Raw genomic sequence first — 23,811 nt, forward strand, 5'->3', positions numbered from 1 at the left:
ACCCTCATCTAATACCTGGGTCTTTTACATATGAAAGCTAATTGAGGTATTTGGGCCATTTCTTATCTGTCCAGTTTGATACTAAGTTCCTTTAGGGTTATGCCATTTTTCACTCAGCTTTGAATAAAATGCATTGTATCCAGGTGGCACTTAACACATGCTTGCATCTTAAATGAACAAAGCTGCAGTAGTTTTGAGGTGATGTCTGATTCCTCTTTTCCCACTCCATTTGTAATCTTTTACCAAGTTGATAAGGTGGATATTCCTTCCTGGGGAAATATCCCTTAAAGCAATTCCTTTTTTTTTTTTTTTTCCATTTTCCAGGTCATCATCATGTCTGAGTCCTTAGCCATCAAGCCAGACTCTAATAATAGCCTCCTGACCATTCTCCCTGACTTCAGTCCATTCCACACACTCATCACTATCAACTAAATATTTAATCAGATTTCTCCAGTGATGAGCCCAGATGCAAGACAGAAACTCAGACTCCAAATGTGGGCAGAGCTCCTAAACAAGTCACTTTCATCAAAGGCATCTAACAACAAACAGAATGAAAAAGAGACACCATGGAGGTTGAACCTGAGAGAGTTTCCAGGATATGGGACCTTCAGTGCTAACACCGGAAGAGTCCCAGGCAAACCAGGGCAAGTGCGTGACACTATACCCTCCTCACAGTCTCCAACTCCTCTCTCTTTACTGCCATGTGCTCTACAAATAACGCCATTTTCTACTGTGCCGTGTCAAGGTTGAGAAGCATAGATCAACTCAGATCCTCACTCACGGAGACCATTCAACAGCTTCTGCTGCCTCACAGAAAAGCTTCCACACTTAACATTTGAGGCCCCTGGTGGTCCAGCCAGGCCTAATCTTATCTTCAGCTCTGTCTTCCTGACCCTTCTGCTCTCCAGTGTCTTTTATTTTTTAATTTGAGAGGCACACACACACACACACACACACACAGTGAGAGAGAGAGAGAAGCACACAAACAGAAAGCAGGAGAGCTCCTATCTACTGGTTCACTCCCCCTATGTCTGCAATAGTAGATGCAAGGCTAGGCCTGGCCAAAGCCGGTAGCCAGGAATTCAGTCCAGGTTTCCCACACGAATGGCAGGGATCCAACTACTAAGACCATCACTTGCGCCTCTTAGGGTGTGCATTAGCAGAAAGCCAGAGTCAGGAGCCAGAGCTGGGAATGGAACCCAGGTCCTGTGACATGGGACATGGGCATCCTAACCATTAGACCTCTCAAGTATCATTTCCCCAGAATACAGCCTTCCCATTTCTCCTCAACAAGCCCTGACTTTTCCACATGGCTGGTCTTCCTGACCCCTGTCTCCCAGAGCTACTCCCAAGGATTCAGGTAGCGCAGAGCCTGCCCCAATCCCACAGCAGTCCTCAACGTCTCTACAGAGGACCTCGAGTCAGGACAGTCACCTGGGCCAGTCACTTGTCAAGGGGTCAAGCCCAGGAGACCTTTCTCGCCTCCTGTACTGGGTGTGCTAAACTGTTAATATTTTTCCCTTCCAAAAGTTATTTTATCCTTTCCCGTGTTTGCGTCTTGTTTGCCCAACCAAGCCCCCTAGGGCTTCAGGCATTACACCTGACGTTAATGTTCCCCACGGAACTCAGCTATTTCTTACACACAGTAAGCGTGCAATAAATACATGTTTACAGACAACTGATCAATACCATCTTTCTCCCCCTACCAGGTGAGGAATTCAGCAATGCTCCCACACAGATAAATGCTCCAATTTTTCCTCTTGTGTGTAAATTGCCTTCTCATTATTCTGCCTACAGAAGCTTAGCTTTCCTGAAATGCCTGGCAGGAGAATAGGACTGAAAGCACATATTTCCCTCTCTTGGTGAGAAGAAAAGAGCAGAATCCTAGGCAGGGTGCTGGGGGGAGGCAGGGGGCCGACAGGAAGAAAAGATAACGGAAAGGTAAAGAAACCACTGTGAAGAAAAAGGGGTGGGAGAAGAGGGCTTCACAGAAATGAAGGCACGACAATAAACCCATCAATGTGTACATTAGGAGACGGCCAGAGGAACACATGCACGACGCCCTGGAGAGGTGCAGCCTGGCTGACCCCTCCAGATGGGCTCCGTGCAGACGGCAACCCTGGTGTGCATGCCGGGGAGGCTGTTCATTGCCGACAGCACGTAGCCCCAAGCACAAGACTGCAGGCAGGCACAGTGAACTGAAGGAAGATTTCCTTCAGGCAACATAATCTCGGCATAAAAAACAGTATTGATCCATTTACCTCCCAGCCAAAGAGAAATCAAGCTAGACAAAGGAAATTAGGCAAAAGTTTAATGTGATTCCAGCCGCAGCTGCAAAATAACCAGGAAGTACCCTGGGTTTCCTTCCTAGGCGCGCGCTCTCTGGTTTGCACAGGCCCCTCTCCTCGGGGGGTGAGGAGCAGGTGTTCTGCAGGCACATGAGATCTTTCTGGGCAAAAACGTCCACTGCCCCACAGCCCCCCGGACGGGCTCAGCCCTGAGGTCCTGGAGCACTGGCTGAGTGGCAGGGACCCACATTCCGTGCCGGGCAAGTGCACACTTGTACCCTTGGAAAGAGCGAGCAATCTGTGGCCCCAGAGCACAGCGAGGAAGCACTGACCTCAGGCTCACGAATCTCAGCTCACCTATGAGGAGAGCCGGAAACCAAGGGCCCCTGTGTTTGTGCGAATCATGTGTGGCTGTAATCAGAGGCCCTGACGAACAGCAACCAGGTATCTGCATGCATGCATCTTGGGTGGGTGCCACTCTTTCAAGGATTAGGTGGGTAGTTACAAAACCAGGTACAGACTCAAGTCTGATGGTGAATATTTGGCTGTGTCATCTCAGGGGACAGTGAGGGATTCTGAACCTGCATTGGCTCCTCTTCTTTCCTCATCCACTTCCCAGCACCAGGCCCACTCCCATCATAGTTGCTGGGCCTACAGCTTTGTTTCTGTGGCTCTCATTTTGTCTATGTGATCAGATAATCTTCAGAGGAGGGGTAGTGAGAGTCGGTGCCTCGAAAGTCAGAGTCATAAACCAATAAGCAATGACCGCAGCACAAAGCAGAAACCACTGCTCTCTACCAAGCCTACCTCTGCTTCCTGGGTAAACAACGGGATTGGGTCTAGCACTTTCCAGCCACTTTCTCTGTCGGTACCATGTGGCAGAGCCCTGATGCATGGTTTTCAAGAACTGAGTAAATGAATGTAGGAGGAGATAAAATGTAATAAGACAGATGGGCGGTTCTGCATTTAGTTACAAAACTTAAGCAATTTTATGTGTTTCTGCTGGGAGAAATGGGACAGCATTTCATGTAAAACAAACCAAAGTCTAGATGGAAGCCTGAGAGGAAAAGATGTATGGGATCTGAAATAGTGAAAATTCAAAGGCAATCTAAATGTTCACCAGGAAAAGAATATAAAGTCAATGATGGCATAGTCACAAAATAGAATACAACAGGAAAGATGAACCTGACAAATCCACTTATTTCAACATAGATAAGTCTCACAAGCCTAGTATCAAGAAAGGTGCATGATACATGCAGTGCAATTCATATAAAGCTAAAAAATTGTGTGTGTGTGTGTGTGTGTGTGTGTCTGCCTTGGAATGCACATATATAGGGTGGGGGCAATAAACACCAGACCTAAGGTACTGAGGGTAGGTCTGGGGAGATCAATGCACAGGCATTAGCTGTATGATTCCTTGTACCCTTTGATTTATAAAATATTGCATTTAGAAAACCTATGGGCATTGTAAATTACTACTTACTCCAACACTTACAAGTGTAATGGGAAAAGCAGCATGTCCTTGAATCCTAATCATCTCAACAGAAACAACAGAGAAGACCCCATGTAAATTTTCCAGCAACTGAGTAAATTTGGCATTAGAACTTCATGCAAGTTCCCACGCTTCCCTGTTTTTGACCTATGTAAATAGTATTTTCATAAGGTAGAACCTAGTAAAATAAAGGAAATGAAGCTTTGCAGTTAGTTATAAAACTGATGGTATCATAGGCAGAACTGTGTCCAGTTTCAGAGTCACACACTTGTAGGACATGGACAACTGTGTATCAAGAGAAAAGTGAGCAGAGGAGTTTTTGGGGTCATGGAGGTAGGGGTTGTGGGGGGGACTTAAAGGGGCCAGGAGCTGTCTTCAGATGTCTGAGTGGATGAATGGATGATCATATGTGAGTGTAGATATATTCTGCATAGCTTCAGGGCCAAACATGCTAGGAGCTGGAAGGAGATAAGTCTGGATGCAATCAAATGAAGAGTTCTTAATGACTACAGCTATCCCAGGAAGAACTGGACTGTTTGGTCGGGAATTAAGTGCACTAAACCAGCAGTACTCAAGCAAGGGTATGGGAGTTAAGTGTCTGGGAGAGTTAAATGGGTTTTGCTAGTGTGTAAGTCTTCTGTGACTTCAGGACTCAAACCCGAGTGCGCCTCAGACTCCCCTGCAGGGCTCGGTGGACTCTAGCTCTAGGGTTTCTGAGGCTGCAGCTCTCAGCTGGGCCTGTGCATCTATATTTCTTACAAATTCCCACATGATGTTAATGGTGATGGTCCAGGGACCACACTTGAAGTGAACTAACAGATGGAAGACCTCTCTCTATCTCTTCTAACTCTAACTCTGCCTTTCAAATAAATATTTTTAAAAATCTTTAAAAGGCACCCATTTTTCTTTATTGACATAGTTAAAACCCTAGTACTCTCAACCATTTAGGGATGGACTAAATGACTGCTATCATGGTTTAAATAAGTGTAATGAACATGATGGAGCTTATGTTGAGAAATAAATTGTATATTTTCATGTTTTAATTTCAATTATCCAATAATTTTTGAGATCCTGTTACACAAATCTATTATATGAAATATCAGAGCTTGCTCCCAGAAGAAATTCTGCTTTGGGGCAAGGAAAAAAGTAGCTCAAATTTTTTGGTGTCTTGTTTGGGTCATTGGAAAAGACATTATCAGAGAGATAAATAGATACAGAAATCTCCAAGCTACTAGGTCACTACCCAAATGTCCACAACACTGGGACTGGGCCAGGATAAGGCTGGGAGCTAGAAACTCAATCTGAGTGACCCATGCGTGTGGCAGGGACTTAAGTACTTGAGCCATCACCTCTACCTGTCAGAGACCCAAGCAGCGGAGTCATCAACCCCATCGGATAAGGTGAACTTTAGCAGGAAGCTGGAAGCAGAAGCAGAGAGGACTAGCACCCAGGTTCTCTTATTTGGGATGTGAGTGACCCAACTGACATTGTAACAGCTATGCTAAATGCCCGGCCCTCACTGTGTGTTTTAACTGATTCTTTCTCCAGTGGTCTTTGTAGGAAGCCATTGTTCTTCATTGTGTGTTAAAAATATAACCACCCTGAAATTCTTTTCAGGTACTAATGTTAAACTTCCTTTGATCCATTTTCACCTGTCTTGCATCCCATCCATAACAAAGGGCTCATGTTTCTAAGATAATGAGCCAGAGTTAGGGATGAGTCTGAGACCAAAAACCAGTCGTTTGATCCCCCCAAAAGGATCCAATCTGACATACATCATGTAAATGGACAGGTCTGGTGACACCAACTTGTATTGCTTTGTGCAAGAAGATAAGTGCAGGAATTCCTTCTTTTTTAAATCAAGGGAAAAATATAAAATGTGACTTTCAAACTAATTCCAAGAGCAGGTAAAGTCCAGCAAATATTTTGAAATCATGTATTTGTTCACTGCCCCAGTGTTATTTGTATCTGAATCATTCACTCATTTAACTATTGAGCTCTTATATGAACCTGTTCTGAAACCTAAGGATGCAGCTCTAAATAAGACAGGCAAATCTCAAAGACAGAAGAGCGTACAATATATGTCAGGTGGGAAGGAAAATAAAGTGCGTGCTTGGCTGGGAAAGCCTCTGCCTGTCGTACAACCTCCCTTTGGCACTTATTTTGCCCAATCCTGATGCTGAAAATAAACTTGCTTATTCTGGCAAAGGCAAATGATCAATGATAGAATGGGCTACTGTGATTCATTTCTTAGTTTCTCTCTTTCATAATTTGCAGGAAAAAAAACCCAACAGCTATTAGTAGTCAAGTCCCCAGAAATCCTTTCTAGTTCATTTGAAAGGTTCAGTTGCATAAGAACATGTTTAAATAAGCAACTTGAAAGAAGTCGTGGTTAAAATGTTACCCACATATTATTAGCAGAGATGGCTTTTTTATGTGTGTAGTCCAAGTTTTTTTTAAAGCAAATGTCTTCTGAAGGACACAAGTGAATCTTGGGTGGTTTGTTTGAACAGTTTCACAGCAAATGATTTTTATAAAGGTGTCAACTCTGGGGACATTTAAGAATTCTGATTGAACCAGGCTGTTATAGCCAAAGAATCCATCAAAGTACCTCAACTTAACCAATTTTTTAAATGGAGGTGTACAGAATACATAGGAGATGGAGTTTTTATATAAAATATAATTCTAGTATCTTTTGGTCTTGCCTGAATTAAATTGTCATATTTTGATTTTATTTTTTATTGTTTTTAATTGAAGATTTATTTGTTATTTACTTGAAAGGCAGAATAACAGAAAGAGGGAGAGAGAAAGACAGAAAGAGAGAGATCTTCTTCCTATTGATTCACTCCCCAAATGGCAGCAACATCTGGGGTTGGGCCAGGCCGAAACCAGGAGCCTGGGACTCCATTGTGATCTCCCACATAGGTGGCAGGGGCCCAAACACTTGGACCATCCTCTGCTGCTTTTCTAGGTGTACCAGTAGGGAGCTGGATCAGATGCGGAACAGCCGGGACTCAAACTGGTGCTCACACAGAAAGCAGACTTCTCAGGCAACAGCTCAACCTACTGCGCCACAACACTGGCCCCTATATTTTGATTTTGAAATCATAGCCATGGTTGGCCATGGCTCGCACTCATTCCAAAAACTGACCAGTATTTCTGGTGATCACCGACTACTATCTATGTGCTAACTGACCACCTACTGTGTGCCAAGGGCTACTGAATGCCCCTCAGGTGTCAAGTACCATATGTACACTGTCTTAAACAGCTACAAGGATACTGTGGAATAGATATCATCATGCCCTTTTCACAAAGACGTTGAAATTCAGAAAAAAATAAATAGCATCTCCAAGGTCACCCAATTCCTATTAGTAGGAATTTAGTCCAACAGGCTTTTCTTTATACTGTGGTCCTGCTCCCCCAACAGCCCAGATGGCGAGTTCGATTTAGGGTGGATTAGCAAAAGGCATTAATCTCTCGAAACATTTTGCTGTCATCTGCTAGAAAATTGTCATAATTACTGTATAAGTCTGTGGTCACTGAAAGTGAGGGGAGCAGTACCTGGACCACAGTGAGCAGCAGGCCCTAAGCCATGGCACCCTAGGAACTCCCACAGGACACACCTTATTCTTCATTCTACTCTTGTCCCTAGCCTAGGACCTGTGTCACCCACCCCTCATGCCACACCTTGTACCCTGGGATGTCTCTCTGCTAGGGGACAGGGAGAGGAGTTAGTTCTAAACACTCTTAGACACAGGCATGAAAAGGAGAGTGGTCAGGCTGACAGATGTATAAGCAGACCTGCAGGCTGCTGTGCCACTATGAGTGTGCATATGTGTGCATGCGTCTTCTCAGGGAAGGAGAACCGTAGTGTGTATGAGTTAGCCAGACGATGTACAACATGCAATCTCAAGGGAAAATGCCTGGTGGCCTCCATGGAACAGTCATCATTCTCGTAAGCCACCATCATCACTAGGTGCCAATGCACACCTTTGTTCTCATTCTTCTCTTTCCCAACCCTACAATCTCCACTCCCTAAGCATGAAGGTCACGCTTCCCCAGCTTTATTTTACACACACAGCCCCTCTGCAATCCAGAGGGGAGCATTCACAAGCTGTACATCATGATTCTCCACAGAATCATGACAGGATGAACAGAAAGTTAAACTCCTGTCTCTGTCTTCCATGAGAAAGGGAAGGAAATTAAGCAGGAAAGACAGCACAATGCCTTCAGTAAGAGTGTAGTCAAGGTCAAAGCCTGTTATAATTGAATTAAAAATAATAAACTAAAATAACAGTAAGGCAAATCTGCCTGCTCTGCAGAGCACAGTCCAGCTAGAAGTCTTCATTAAATGTCCCAGTGCACACAACGTGTTGGCTGTGTGTTTGTGAGCTGGAGATTCTGTGAGATAGCCTGGAGCTCATAAATACGGGAAAGGGACAGTTGCCATAGTAACTAAGTGCGATTTAATGAATACCGAGGAGCCGAAGCTCAGAAGATGGTCTTAAATTGCCCGGACATGAGTTACTGCTGCAGCTACAGGCTTGCAAGTAACTTACATGCCATTCTCTGTAATAAGATTTTTAACAAGTTGGTCAATTTGATCTCTGTGCTGATCACACAATACAATGTAGACCCTGTCCTGATGCCACATGAAAATCGTGCTCCTGGTTTCTTCTCCCTAAATACCAAAATATTCTACAAAAAATGGGTCAAACATTTGAGTAGGGACTATGTCCTCAGATTCGAAGCTTTGACCCAGGTAGTGAAGTGTTAGGATGTATAACTCTGTCACAAGCGATTGACGCTGGCTCAGTGAGCCGTCAAGCTGAATTCAGCAGACGTACTTCCAAAAACGGTTCATGTCCTCTTTGCATGTTATGCGGTTGTTTTTCTGTTGTGCAATGACACAAGAAGAGCTACTGCAGCTGATTTCTGCAGGAACTTTTTCCAGGCTGGTGACGTTTTTGGTGATCTTCCATCAGGACGTCCATCTAAGCCTTCCCTCCCATCACCCACTCCCAGCTCTCTCACCATCCCTCATCTCAGGTCTAATGTGGAGTCAGAGGGAGAGAAGGAGGGAGGGAGAGGGAGGGAGAGGGAGGGAGAGGGAGGGAGAGGGAGAGGGAGAGAGGGAGAGAGAGGGAGAGAGGGAGAGAGGGAGAGAGAGGGAGAGAGGGAGAGAGGGAGAGAGGAAGAGAGGGAGAGAGAGGGAGAGAGGGAGAGAGGGAGAGAGAGGGAGAGAGGGAGAGAGGGAGAGGGAGAGAGGGAAAGAGAGGGAGGGAGAGGTAGAGGGAGAGGGAGAGAGGGAGAGAGAAGCTGCCCTGCTTTCCCTACCCCACCCACTGATCTCTCTCAGTAACCAAAATGCTGTCCATTTTTAAGGGTACAGACTTTGTGGCAAGCATATTCCCACATGCCATTAATAAGTAACAAGAATTTCAAAATGAAAACATCTATGTACCATGAAGCCAAATATCATTAGCAAATGCATCTACTCTCCAGAGGCCTGCTTGTTGTTGCATAACCAGCGGCTCTCCTGGCCTAATTGGAGCTGCTGAACTCAGTGTGGGCTGTGGGTGCCCTCTTGAGGATACTGGATGCAATACAATCTGCCTGATTTAAGTCAACTGGATGTTGGTTTTTTACTAAAGCCATTTTAGGAAATTTCATTGGAAAATTTTGATCAACATCTACTGATGTGGTGAGACAGAAAGATTGCACATTATCTAGGTTGCAGACAATATCAAAATCAGGTAGGTAAAATAAAAGGAGGGGATTTTTTGCAAGGAAAAAAATCCTATAGATACATCTATTTATGATTAAATAATGCTTTTCCACAAGATGAGCTTCATTTAAAATTCCATGTCTGTAATAATCAAAATTAAGTCTGGAGATAATTCATGACATTCTCACCTTTCTTCTCCCTTCCTGAACCTACCTCTCTTACAAAATCCCTGGCCTTAAACACTTTGACCCAGGCCTTCCTTCCCATCAATGCCAATGAGTTTGTCTCACTTCCCTGCTTATTCATCACTCTTGGGGCTAGATATCACACATACTTTACTCTGTCATGTGAGTTTATGCCAATGATGGCACCAACACATGAGTGACCTTTATTCTTTGAGCTTCAATGGCAACTTGTTTCTTTCTCCTGTGTGGTATCCTCTTATCATTATTTTTCTGTTTTCATTTTTAAAAATTTTAAAAGGCAGAGACAGAGAGATTTTCCATCTGCTGGGTCACTCATCAAATTCCCACAACAGCAGGGCTGACCCAAGCCAAAGCCAGGAGTCTGGAACTCCAGCTGAGTCTCCTACAGTGGGTGGCAATGACCTAAGTACTTGAGCCTACAGGGTGCACATTAACAGGAAGCTGCATCAGAAGTAGAGCCAGAACTCAGCTCGGTCACTCCTCTGTCCCCCCACCCCCCCCGCCCTCGAGTTCTTAACATGTCCTTTCTTAGATGAAGGATGTTGACTTTGTATTTCCTCTCTTTCCACTAGACCCTCCTGGCTCTTACACAGCCTGAGTCCCCAAGGCACTCCTGTGCAAAGTGTGAATGAAGGAGCACATGAAGGCAATTCATTTCTCTAAGAGTTCTACTTAACAAATGCACTGTTGCCTGACTCACAAATGAAGGGGATACTTACAGAAAATATGACTATTGGAACAGTTCTTTCTCCCGTCCTTGGAAAATCCTTTCTACTTGTATTTGTCCTTTCTACTTGTATTTGTCTTGACTCATGCCTTCTTCCAACAGTTATTTATTGATCTCATGCAATGAGCTGAAGGATGAAGTGAGGAAATGCTATTCTTACTTTTTCTTTCATCATAACTGTTGTCTAAGAAAATATTTTTGATTTTCCTTTATGCCATTTTTAAAGATTTCATTTATTTGAAAGGCAGAGCGACAGAGAGGGAGAGAGAGACCAAGAGAGAGCTAATGTCTACTGATTATCACTCCCCCATGTGGCCAGGCAAAAGCCAGGAGCCCAAAAGTCCATCTGGGTCTCCCATGTGGAAGAGCAGGACACAAGCACTTGGGCTGCTTTCCCAGGTGCATCAGCAGGGAGCAGGATTGGAAGCAGAGTAGGTGGGACTCAAATTGGCACTCTGACATGGGACACCAGCATTGCAAGTAACATTGCATCATCCTTCTCACTTGCCCACTCAACAAAAATACTTCATATGTTGAACTGGGCTAGGCCTGGGTCATATAGAATTAATTAAAATATAAACTAGAGTATAATTCCCACACATTAAGTATGTGATATGCATAGTGACTTCCTTCCAAAAAGTACAATATGGAAAGGGGGAAGATACTTGGGGGGGGGTAGAGAAATCTGACAAATGCTAACTCAACCAGGTGATGAGTCAGGTTCACTGCGTGTACCTTCACATGATGTGATCAAAATGGAACTTTGGTTCTTGGTCCTTTTCTCCCAAACCCCAAAACCCGAGGCTAACTATGAGAAAATCATTGAAGAAGTCATCATATAGGGATATTCTACAAAATTTCAGGCCAATACTCTTCAAACTGTCAAGGTCATCAAAAATAAAGTCAGAGAAGGGCGGGTGTTTGGTGTAACAGTTAAACCCCATCTCATATCAGAATACCTGGGTTTAAGTCCTGGCTCCATTCTTGATTCAGGTTTCCTGCTAATTCACACACTGGGAGGCAGCAATTGATGGTTCAAGTAGTTGGGCTCCTGCTATACATGTTGGAGAACTGGATTGAGTTCCTGGCTCCTGGCTTTGACCTGACCCAGACCCAGAAGTAGCAGGCATTTGGGGAATGAACCAGTAGATATGATACTACTGTCTGTTTCTCAGTCTTTCAAATCAAATAAATAAGCAAAAACATTTTTTAAAATATTACTAAAACAAATAGGGTTATTTGTGGTTAATAGCAGAAACGTTTTCAAACTCAAATATATAAAGTCTCTGCTCTTTTAAAAGCTCTATGCTAAATCAGGAGCTAGGAACTGTTCATATAAATAAACAATTTTTGAAGGGGAAAAAAAAGGAAAAAAAAAGAAAAAAAAAGAAAAAAATATTACTAAAACAATTAATGAAGTCAGAGAAACTGCAACAGATCAGAGGACACATAACAACTAAGTATAATGTGGGATCCTGGATGAGATCCTGAAATAGGAAAAGAATATTAAGTAAAAACTAAGGAAATATCTCAAAAGTAGATTCTAGTTAACAATAACATACAATACTCGTTCATTAATTGTGACAAACACACTATACTAATGAGCGAAAATAATAATGGAAACTGGTTATGGGGTAAATGGGAACCTTGTTTTATCTTTGCAAGTTTTCTATAAATCTGAAATATTCTAAAATAAATCATTTACTTTAAAAATTGAAACTATATCTCAAGAATATTAGTAAGGGATGAAGTGAATAGAGACTGTGGCACAGTATGTGTGTGCAGGGTGGCAAGCGGAGGACTGACGGTGATGGGCCACCTCTAAGGAAGAGGAAAGCTAGGTATGACTGACGGGCAGTTAGAGAAGGGTAAAACCATTGTTGTGCATCAGAAAGGTCCTAACTGAGGTCATTAGCATAAATTTTGGTTGAGAACAGCCAGTCCAGCTGAACAACTTTCTTATAAGAACCAGGCTGAGAATAGAGAAAACTGGTATTGCAATTGACCCAGATAAGGACTCAGCACACAGGCTCTGAAAAAAATCTCTTTTACTGTGCACCATGATAAATATACTTTCTTCTTGTGCAGATTCATTATACCATGAAGTCTCCTTCTCAATACTCCTTCTCTCTTTTTTCCGCACGCTCTGCAAGTTTCACATTGAAATAGGTAAATATAGTGCAAAATATTCTGATAGAATCTTAGGGAAAATTCTTAAAGCAGGATACAAAGGGGACTAGGGAGATTCAATATTTCTTTTCTTTTCTTTTTTTGACAGGCAGAGTTAGACAGTGAGAGAGAGAGAGAGAGAGAGAAAGGTCTTCCTTTCCGTTGGTTCATCCCCCAAATGGCTGCCACACCCAGGGTGCTGCACCGATCCAAAGTCAGGAACCAGGTGCCTCCTCCTGATCTGCCATGCGGGTGCAGGGCCCAAGGACTTGGGCCATCTTCCACTGCCTTCCCGGGCCACAGTAGAGAGCTGGACTGGAAGAGGAGCAACTGGGACAGAATCCGACACCCCAACCAGGACTAGAACCCGGGGTGCTGGCGCCGCAGGTGGAGAATAAGCCTAGTGAGCCACAGCACCGGCTGAGATTCAATATTTCTTAATACTATTTCCTTGTTTTTGATGGGACAGTAAAACAAGAAAAGCAAAACATAGACATCTCCGGCTTTTTAAAAGTATCTGAGGGTCAGAAAACTTGAAGCCTGTGGTTCATCTGCCTCCCCGGTCACCACAGGCAAAGTAACTGGAACAATCAAAAAATGAAAAAGGACTGCAAAGAATGACACAAACTAGACAAGTAGGAAATAGCATGCAGACATGTAGTATAGTAGTTTAGTTACCGCTTGGGATGCCCACGTCCCATATCAGAGTTAAGTGGTTCAGGTCCTGGCTCCTCTGCTTCCAAGCCAGTTTCCTGCTAATGCACACTTTGGAAGATAGCAGGCAATGGTTCAAGTATTTGCTTCTCTGTCACCCATGTGAAAGATCCAGGTTGGGTTTCAGATTCCTTGGCTTCAGCCTTGCCCAACCCTGACTGTTAAGAGCATTTGGGGAGGCCGGCGCCGCGGCTCACTAGGCTAATCCTCCGCCTAGCGGCGCCAGCACACCGGGTTCTAGTCCCGGTCGGGGCGCCGGATTCTGTCCCGGTTGCCCCTCTTCCAGGCCAGCTCTCTGCTGTGGCCAGGGAGTGCAGTGGAGGATGGCCCAGGTGCTTGGGCCCTGCATCCCATGGGAGACCAGGAAAAGCACCTGGCTCCTGGTTCCTGCTATCGGATCAGCACGGTGCTCCGGCCGCAGCGTGCCGGCCGCGGCAGCCATTGGAGGGTGAACCAACGGCAAAAGGAAGACCTTTCTCTCTGTCTCTCCCTCTCACTGTCCACTCTGCCTGTCAAAAAATAAAAAAAATAAAAAAATAAAAAAGAGCATTTGGGGAATGGACTACTAATGGAAGATTCATTCTCTCTCTCTCTCTGCCTTTCAAAAAATGAAAATAAATTTTAAAAATACAAAATAACCATAATAATACACATCTTGTGTTTGTCTTCCCAGTTTACAAAGCTTTTTATATGCACTAGCTTGTGATTCCAACAAAAATCTTGTAAGGTAGACATTACAACGACTAGTAATAACAATTACCAATAACTTCATATAGGAGAGAGTGGCTAGTCAGAGACTTTAAATGACTTTTGATGGATCTAGGACCAGAAAGTACACCAGAATCTCATAGTTAAAGAAAACTTCATACTAATAATGCAATGCCTAACAGATGTCTTTATCTCATATATTAAAATGTAATTACTTAATTTTCTATTGTTATTGTATAAATGAAGAACAGGTATAATAAAAGAAATATTAGAGAACTGGTGAGAGAGAGAGAGAAAGTTAAAGGCATAGAAGCTTTTTAGCTTGACCTTAAGTTAGTTATTCTTAGACTAGAAATAAGGGAAATTAAGCAAGTAATACACAGATCTTTTTAAAAAACTACACATCTGGATCATTACGCACTACTGTGAACCAACTGAACAGGAAAGAAAGGACAAAACAATGTTACAGAAATCAGTAGCTAGGACTTGTGAGAAAGTGGTCTAAATTTATATAGTCTAAAATCATGACTCAAGGAGACATAATCACAGCCTATAAATATCCTCCAGGCAGCAATATGTGGCAAATAAAGTAAGTGAATTATTCACAACCTTACGTTCGGTCGTTTCTCTTTGTCCAGTTGTCTGAGGAACACAATGCCTTATTCCTGAGCTGATGTCGTCCTTAGCAATGAAAGCAGCCAAGGAGACTCTCGAAGCTATGCCCTGCGTCAGGTACACAGATATGGGATTGAAAGAAGAACCCTGGGGAATGGCCTCCTGCAGCCCTCCATAAGATCGGGAATGAGATCAGATGGTCACATCACTCAGTAGAGTACTGTCATTATTCCTCAACTTGGATAAGGAATAACAGAGAATGTAATCAAGTCCCAGGAAGCTTTCAGTTACTGATCCACCCAACTGGAGGAAGAAGTGTAATTCAAAGGGTTTGACTCTGATATCCTGACACAACATGAGTCAGGTTCTCCCATGGGATTTGTGACTACACTGTCGACAGCTATGGTTTTTCTCATAGCGATAAGGTATTTGTCTTACCTGGTAAACCACATTTTAGATATCAAAGCATTTTCAAATCTACTAGAACTGTGTAAAGGCAGGTTATAACTAATTATTATCATTGCTATGACTCTCCCAGATGTTATGCTTCAAAACTATCATTTTTCACAAACATTGCTTCTATGTGGTAACGTTTTCCTTTATGAAATCATCTAGGTTTTCTTAACTGAATCTTATGGTCTCCTTAAGCCACAAGTCATTTCAAAAGAACTACTTGGTCCCAGTCCTTGCAGCAGCCTAAATTGAATTACAGCAAAGATGATCCTGGGCAGGCTCCCGAGGCTGCATAGCAGCCCTGTGTACACTGATATTTACAATACCAGTTCTCCAGACACAACATGCTCAGTTCATCTACAGATCAATGAAAGTCCAAGCAATTTTTTCCCATTGCTTTCCTGAGCACAGGTTTTGAGCCCAGAGGAAAGCTGTTCATATTTGGTTTTACTTATTGAAATTTTTTGTGCAAAGAGAGGGACCTAGATCATTTGACAGCCAGATATTTAGTCTTTAAATACAGTAGCTTCTTAGCACAACAACAAAGACCCTGGGTTGTGCCTCGTTGGTGCATTAGGACATTTACGGAAATAAAATGCTCATATCACTGCTCACGGTACTGTGTGCATCGTAAACCAGGGAGAGGTGATTCACCCAAGTTTTGATCCAAGGCTGCTTTGCCCACCCTGTGAACCAGTCCCAGTGGGGACACTGAGGACCCTGTGGAGAGTGTCAAGCAGTACAGAACAGGTGTTTTCTAAGGGAGTACCCTGCGCTTGCTTTTAGGCTCACAGAGAGGGCAGGGTACTTCTTCAGATGGTCATCTTTGCTCCAGAGAATAGCCCAGGAGCCCTTTAATTGAAACCTGGGTCTTTGTGACAATATCAATGCCCCCCAGGAAACTATATTTGTTTACTACATTAAAAAAAAAACTAATAGATTTCAAGTAAACACCTGTACCATAAAGGCATAAGACTGATGGTACACTTGTTGACATAGGCACATGCATGAAAACACACCCAGAATGCTCAAGCATGTGGGACTTCTCCATTACAACTGCAGTTTATGAAAAACACAAATCAGGATGCAGGTGATGTCTGTGCTCGCATCCTGCAAGGAGAAATTAGCAGAGCTCCAACCTCTGTTGAATGCTTTCCTCAGCTGGTGGAATTTGCCAGATCTGCAATATTAACATAGAATTATGGAAATTGGAAACAAAAAGCTGGAGTCTATTGGGAATGATAGGCTCAAGATGAACTCAACTGGAAAATTTGGCTAACTAAAAGTGATATTCTTTGTGCTGGAATTTTTCTGTCTGAAAGCTTTAAAAAGGCTGTAATTATTTCAAGTTTTCAATTCAGCCCTTTTCAAATGAAGCCTTTGATTTTTTTTTTCATTGCTTTGCACCTCTCCTCTGTGTGAACTCAAGCATTTGCCAGGCACTGCAGTGGCAAATTCATATTGGCTTTCTACTCATATCTGTATCCATTTCCAGAGGATGCAACACAGCATTTGCATCTTCCGTGCCAAGAAAAACAAAGGAATATTTGTACTTCAAAACTTTCACAATGTGCATAGGCTCAAAAAACCTGAGCAAGGCTAAATAAATTGCCTAATAAGAAATGGCTGATTAAGACCAGAGCACAACTTCTTTGCAAGTTAGTACTTTTTCTCCATGGCGAAGCCAAGAGATACAAGAACTTACCTTGTGGCTTTTGGGTCCCAAATCACAATGTCAGCATCTGATCCTACAGCTATTCTTCCTTTTCTTGGATAAAGATTAAAGATTTTGGCTGCATTGGTGCTGGTAACTGCAACAAATTGGTTTTCATCCATTTTACCACTATGCTGTAAAAAAAAAAAAGTAAAAAAATACAAGACTCATATCTCTTAAACAAAGAGAAGTGCACCTAATGTCTTACGTTGAGAAACCGACCACATCTCTGATGCTGACACATATCAAACAACCATAACTGTAATGATGGAGATTATTTGGTTATTATATGGTTATATTATTATTATTATTATATTATATATATTATTATTATATTATATTATAATTATATTATTATTATTATTATTATTATATGGAAGCCTGAACATAACTTTAAAAAAAACTATCAGCTTAAAAACACCCCTACTAATTTTTCCATCCTGCCCAGAATCATACACATTGTTACAGATGACTGCAAAATGTTGGCAATGATTTCCCATCTAAAGTTTACCACCACCTACTACATTTATCATCTGCCTTATTTATTGCAGACCTAAGATTTATGAGATAATCATGTAGACATTTGATAAACTAGTACAGAGTTAAAAACAAACAAACAAAAAAAGACTGATAAGAGCAGCTTTAGAAAGAGGAAAAATTGATTCAGTGGGTTCAATTTTATGTAATTGAAATTTACATGCATCAATAATCATGAACAGTCCGTTCCAAGATATTTTAATAGGGACAGACTTTGAAGAGATGTGGACCCTAAGAAAATGAAAAAGTGTAGGTGGTTTATCCCTATGTATGTTTACATGGTAAGAGTGTTCTTAAGATTTATTTATCACAAGGTTGTTGCAAAAAAAAAAAAAAAAAAAAAAAAAAAAAAAAAAAAAAACATGTCCTGAAATTAAAGTCCTGGACTAAGCCATCTTAATGTTTCAGAAAATATTACGATCTCAGGTATGCTACCAAGAAATATTTAATCACTTTGAAGCCATTTAAAAGAAGCTAAAATAAATTATGAAAATCTGCTATAATGGATATCACTCTTTGTGATAGCAAAAGTTCATACAGGATGGTTGGACTGTTATCAAGAAAACCTAAGCAGGGGCCAGCACTGTGGCATAGTGGGTTAAGGCACATGATGTAGGCATCCCATATGGGCGCTGTTTCGAGTCCTGGTTGCAACACTTCTCATCCAGCTCCCTAGTAATGCACCAGGGAAAGCAGGAGAGGATGGCCCAATGCTTCTCTTGTGAGACCCGGCAAAAGCTTCTGGCTCCTGGCTTCAGGGTGGATCAGCCCTGGCCACTGTGGCCATTTAGAGAGGGAACCAGTGCATGGAAGCTCTCTCTCTCTCTCTGTAACTCTGCCTTTTGAGTAAATAAATACATATTAAAAAAAGGAAAGGAGGGGAGGGGAGGAGAGGAGAGGAGAGGAGAGGAAGAAAGAAAGAAAACCTAAGCAAAGAGAAAGAGAAGGGAAGTAAGTCATCAAGGGTGGTTAGAGTCAGGATAAGGGACAGCATTAAGGAGCATGATTAGCAGAAGACAGTGCTAGAGAGATATTTTGAAATTTTGAAGATCCCCATATGTAAACTAAGCATTCAAATGTTCTTTAAGCAATGGGGAAACTAAAGGGCTTTTGAAAGGAAAGTGGCATGAATAGAAAGAGCTTCCTTTCTGAGTGGTAGCTTTGGTGCTAGAATATAGAGTAGATCTTAGCAAGTGAGACACTGGAGACAGAGACACCAGCTGTGCGGCTACATCAGTGGGATTCAAGAACATGAGAAGTCAAGTGGAAGTGCTATATCATTTCAGGAACTTCAACAATAAATCTGTCCCTGAATGTCTGTGCACATCAGTGCAGCGAATCCGCTAAAGCATGCAGAGAAGGCCATTATGTCTTTACTGACACGATCCATATCCTGGTGGGGAGAGAGAGGACAGCATGGTGGTGGTTACAGCACTGCATGCCTAATCTCCACCCTTGGGAAAACAAGCAAAAAGCTCTCTCTAGGGGTTTGTGCCTCCAACAATAAGCAGGGTCCTGGTTGAAGAAAAGGCAAAATAATTCTGAAGCCTGTGAAACCCACCACGCCTTTCTCCCATATTACTGACATCCGGTCCTCAACACCATTCACGCCATTGGGAATCTTAGTAAAGTCATCCTTCCCAAGAGCCTTCTGGCAGGTGTTGAAAGTGCAGTGGTCAGTCCCTGTTGTGGTTAGATCATCACTGTAAAAGAAAAAGAAAGCATGAATGTGATGGGAGAGGGTTGACAGACAGTGTTAGGAGGACACTACCGTAGCCTTGCCTAATCTCTTGACGCCTCTTCTCAGCTGGAAGTCAAAAAAATGCACTGGAGAATGAGTGGTGTTTTTCACGTGTCTATTTCACCCCTCTCCTGAATTTATCCTAGGAAGCACTTTTAGAGAACATGCTTACAAGAAGCATGATGCAGGGTCACAGGCTAGAAAACTTGGGTTCTGGGCTCAGCTTCATCACGTCTTGGCTCCATGATTATGAGCTTGTCTGAGACTCGATTTCTTGCGTGGAAATGGATAATTTCTGCATCCATTTGATGATGACAATTTCAGTGTCACTACAATAATGCAGAACTCCTCGTGAGGAGAGAACTACACAATGACATCACCATGGTGATTTACGTGAATGGAGGGCAGGTCCTTCAGGGCAACCTCTAGCCAAGTGGCTGTGCTGTGATAAACAAGAGGTGCGACACTGGCTGATGATGGTGACGTCACAGGGACAGGAATGCTGCTTTGGCTTGTGAATCATCTGGGGGATGTAGAAGTGTGAAGGAGGGAGGAAGCTAAAGGAAAAGGGCAAATGAACTCATACACAGTCTATAGTGAAAAGTTCCTTGGTAACTCAAATCCAACTACCTGTGAATAGGGAGTGTCAGGATGTCCACAGATAGTGTAATTTTCCAGAAAAATGATCCTGTCTTCCCAGAAGGTGACACAGTTTCCTACACAACAAACTTGTTCTTGTATTATTTCAGCATTTAAAAATTTTTAATTCGAGAGTATTCTGGGGGTTGGTTTTGTGGTATAGTGAGTTAAGCTGCCACCTGCATCCCATATGGGTTTTGGATGCCCTACTTATGATCCAGCTCCTTGCAAATATGCCTGGGAAAGCAGTGGAAGATGGCCCAGGTCCTGGGGTTCCTGTCAGCACAAAGGAGTCCAGGATGGAGTTCCTGGCTCTTGGCTTCCACCTGGCCCAGCCCTGGCAATTATGGCCATTTGGGGAATAAACCAGAGTATGGAATATTTCTCTCTTCCCCTCCCCACACCCTTTCAAATAAAATAAATAAATCTTTTTTAAAAAGAATATTCTTTTTTTCTGATAAAAAAAAAATTAACCAGAATGAAGAGCCCTGGCTCTGAGAATCAAGAAAGAGAAAAAAAAAAAAAACCAAAAGATAAAAAATTTCAATAAAAATTATCTGATTCTCTGTGCCCCGGAAAGGTTTTGATAACATATACAGGCCGGCGCCGCGGCTCACTAGGCTAATCCTCCGCCTAGCGGCGCCGGCACACCGGGTTCTAGTCCCGGTAGGGGCGCCGGATTCTGTCCCGGTTGCCCCTCTTCCAGGCCAGCCCTCTGCTGTGGCCAGGGAGTGCAGTGGAGGATGGCCCAGGTGCTTGGGCCCTGCACCCTATGGGAGACCAGGAAAAGCACCTGGCTCCTGGCTCCTGCCATCGGATCAGCGCGGTGCCCCGGCCGCAGCGCGCCAACCGCGGCGGCCATTGGAGGGTGAACCAACGGCAAAGGAAGACCTTTCTCTCTGTCTCTCTCACTGTCCACTCTGCCTGTCAAAAAAAAAAAAAAAAAAAAAAAAAAGAATAAACAGATAACATATACAAACATAATCAAGCCAATGTCTTTTGTTTTCCAGTTTTTTTTGTTTTCCAAGGGAGTGCCCAGAATCTGTCAGGTGAAATAGAAAGAATATTGAGAGGTCAGTACATAGTGAAGATGTAGGACAAGCTCTCTCCCACCAAATACTCAGACTTGTAAAACCTTCCTTGGGCAAAAACACTTCACAGTCATCTGCAAAGTGATTACTTAGCCAGCAGGTTCATGAGGAAGCTGGGCGTTGAAGGGTCTGGTCTCAGGGGTGGGCCCATAACATGGTGGGCTGCGTGGTGCCATTCTTTATTCCAATAGTGAGTGCCATCAGTGCCGAGACTTGCTGCTATGGGTTCTCCATAGACCACCTTCCCTGGAATGTTCAAAGGAACCATTCAGCACCTAGATTTTCTCCTAAGAAAGCCATCTGACAAACACATACACATTAGCATTCTCTGTTCTAGCAGACAGTAATATTGATACTTAGCAGAATTCGAAACTATAATTTGCTTTTGTGAACAGGATTTAAAAAGGACAGCTAAAGTTTATTGACAATCTACTCTGTGCCAGTCATTGTGTATTGCATGTTATAGTAGACTATTCTTCCTGCTCACCTGATACCTGTAGCCTTGGCCACAGGACTTACTTCGACCAATTAGACATGAATGAGAGGTGCCTGTGCTGTTCCAAGCAGAAGGAATAAGAGCCATCGTGGGGTTCTGCCATTTTCCCACTGTCATGACCCCAGGAGGAGCTGCGCCTTCAGTTGTGCCACAGAGGGAAAGAACTAAGGAGCAGAGGCAAAAGCTAACCTATGATGGACTTGAATATAATGAGAAATAAATCTCTGTAATTATAAGCAATTCATATATTAGATCCAATTTACCACAGCATTACCTAGTGAGAGATCCATGTGCCATCATAATAGAATCTTCTCAAAAGCTCTATCAGGCAAACCCTATTAATATATCCATTTGAAAATGAAGACAAGCTATGGGCTATATAACTTCTTTACAGGTATGCCACTTATTCTCCACCACATGGAGGGATTGGAGGAGGTATGCTTTGAACACAAGTATTTTGATTCTAGTAGTCCTAACTTTTGTGTTATCCTAGCCTGGTAACAGAAAATGATTATATAGGTCATATGGACAATCACAGTATATCTCTGCTGAAAATAGATTTATAAGCTTTCCAAATCCTTTGAAAAAGCTTCTCAAAAAATTTATATGAAATGAAAGAACACTCAGATAATAAAATCATAGACAGAAATGCATATTTTAACAATCATGCAAATGAGGCCATCAAAAGCACACAATGTTGAAAGTTAATAGTGCACAGTGAATTTGAATTTAAAATCAGAATCCTATTTCTGATTAGCATTTGTCAGAATAATAGATTCACTGGCACCAACCTCATCGTACCCAAGCAATCATAAAAAGGAGTGCACAGTAAGGAGATGCTGGCATACCAAATTAGTTCACTCTGGTTAATCAGATGCCACATTTTAGTTAAAATCTTGAAATATAACTGAAATTAACCGACTTCCTTGGAGACTACTGTTGGTGGATGGCCACCAGCTGCCCGAGTCCTATTACACTGCGATGTAGCACCCTAGCGGCACAGATCATTTCTTCCTCAAACTAGCCATCTTCCTCTAGCTAGCTGAGCAATTTGAAAAACCATGAAAGCAAGATTTATGGAAGCCTAAGAATTTCACTTCTTAAGTGACCTGGTATGAAACTATGGTCACTAAAATTATCTCCCGGGCTTCGCCATGGTCGAGATCCTCTGCTTTCATGAGGCTCACACATAGATGAACACCATCCCCTTCCTGGTTCCCAAAAACCTACTCCCAGAGAAGGGGAAAGCGCCATAAGCAACTCTTTATGGCCTTTCGCGTGAGCAGCAATCACTTTCAGTGAAGTAAGAGGTACTGTACTTACTCTCTTCTAGAGAGAGAGCACGACAGACACGCTATTTCCTTTGCAAGTACAAAGAGACCTTCCTATTCCAAGAGCACTTCTTACCGATGCTTGGACAATGAGGACTCAGAGACTTGATCTGCAATCACTTTACGAGTTGCCAGCTCAGGATTTTCCACGGTGCTTCATCACAGAGGAAAGATCCTTATCACATGCTCTATTCAATCACTTGGCCCATCAAGGTGATATGGGAATATGGTTCCAAAAGTCCTACAATTTTAATAGCTCTCAGGGAAAATTAAAAGTGTCAGCATCTACCAAGAGTCTGCCAGAACTGTTTTGAAGCCAGATGACAGGTAATTTCCTTAGAATGGCTTAGCTCCTTTAAAATATGACAGGCCACTTTTTGGCGTATACAGTCACCTCCTTGTTGACTGGGCTGTTTTCATCTATCTCTCCATTAAGCAGCAGTAAATACAAGAATTTAAAAATGAACAAGCACACATTCCTAATAGTCTTCCCTCTATTTCACAAGGGCCTGAAACATTTCCAGAGGATTGGAAATTATACAAGAGGCAAAAAAAGGGCAGGGGAAATAGGAGGTTTGGATAATCTGGATAAACAAAATGGACAACTCAGACTAATTAGGGGTGCTGTTGGATTAGGCTAAAATAAAGCAACAATAAAATAAGTAGCTTGCATAGCACTCTAGAATCTGCAAAGCTCTCACCTATGAGCCGATTTGACCTTCACAGCAATCTTCATACTTGTTTGACAAAGAGACTGACAATCAATGAGACTAATTTGTCCAAGAATGCTTCAGTAATTAGTGACATAGCCAGAATTAGGATGTGTTACTAGGAAAAGTATCATTTTTCATCTCTTGGTAAAGAGCATGTATTTTTAAATGTTTAAGTCAACCACAAGGTATTTGTAGATGTGGCTGAGCAATTTTCCAATTCACTTACTGGTTTTATTTACTATGCTCAGCAGGTTGGCAATGAAAAGTGCTATATCCGTTCTTAGCCTGATAGTCTCTTGATTGCACTCTAGACCAGATGGTTTCAACAACTCCTGGGACATAGAGACACCCTCACCATTAATCTCCTTCCACTGTCTCAGTGAGTTGTACATTAGTAGTACTCTGTCTACCCACAGACAGCCTTTCCTTCCCCATCCTTTGGCTCAAAA

At 42.6% G+C, this 23,811-nt stretch overlaps 1 protein-coding gene across 9 annotated transcripts in view; it reads right to left on the minus strand.

Annotated features, from left to right (window-relative positions):
• The window catches only part of DPYS (dihydropyrimidinase), a 111,753-nt gene that overhangs the window by 54,184 nt on the left and 33,758 nt on the right, over positions 1–23,811 (minus strand). For all 9 annotated transcript variants that reach the window (XM_051844759.3, XM_051844755.3, XM_051844758.3 and 6 more), the window contains exons 5-7: positions 20,912–21,068; positions 18,913–19,054; positions 16,806–16,948 (exon numbers count right to left, since the gene is read on the minus strand). In XM_051844759.3, coding sequence (XP_051700719.1) covers positions 16,806–16,948; positions 18,913–19,054; positions 20,912–21,068 — 442 coding nt within the window. The remainder of the gene's footprint in view (positions 1–16,805; positions 16,949–18,912; positions 19,055–20,911; positions 21,069–23,811) is intronic.

The sequence above is a fragment of the Oryctolagus cuniculus genome, chromosome 6, assembly GCF_051225735.1.
Source record: "Oryctolagus cuniculus isolate XC-2025 breed Fujian yellow rabbit chromosome 6, ASM5122573v1, whole genome shotgun sequence".
In the NCBI taxonomy this organism is placed as follows: Eukaryota; Metazoa; Chordata; class Mammalia; order Lagomorpha; family Leporidae; genus Oryctolagus; species Oryctolagus cuniculus.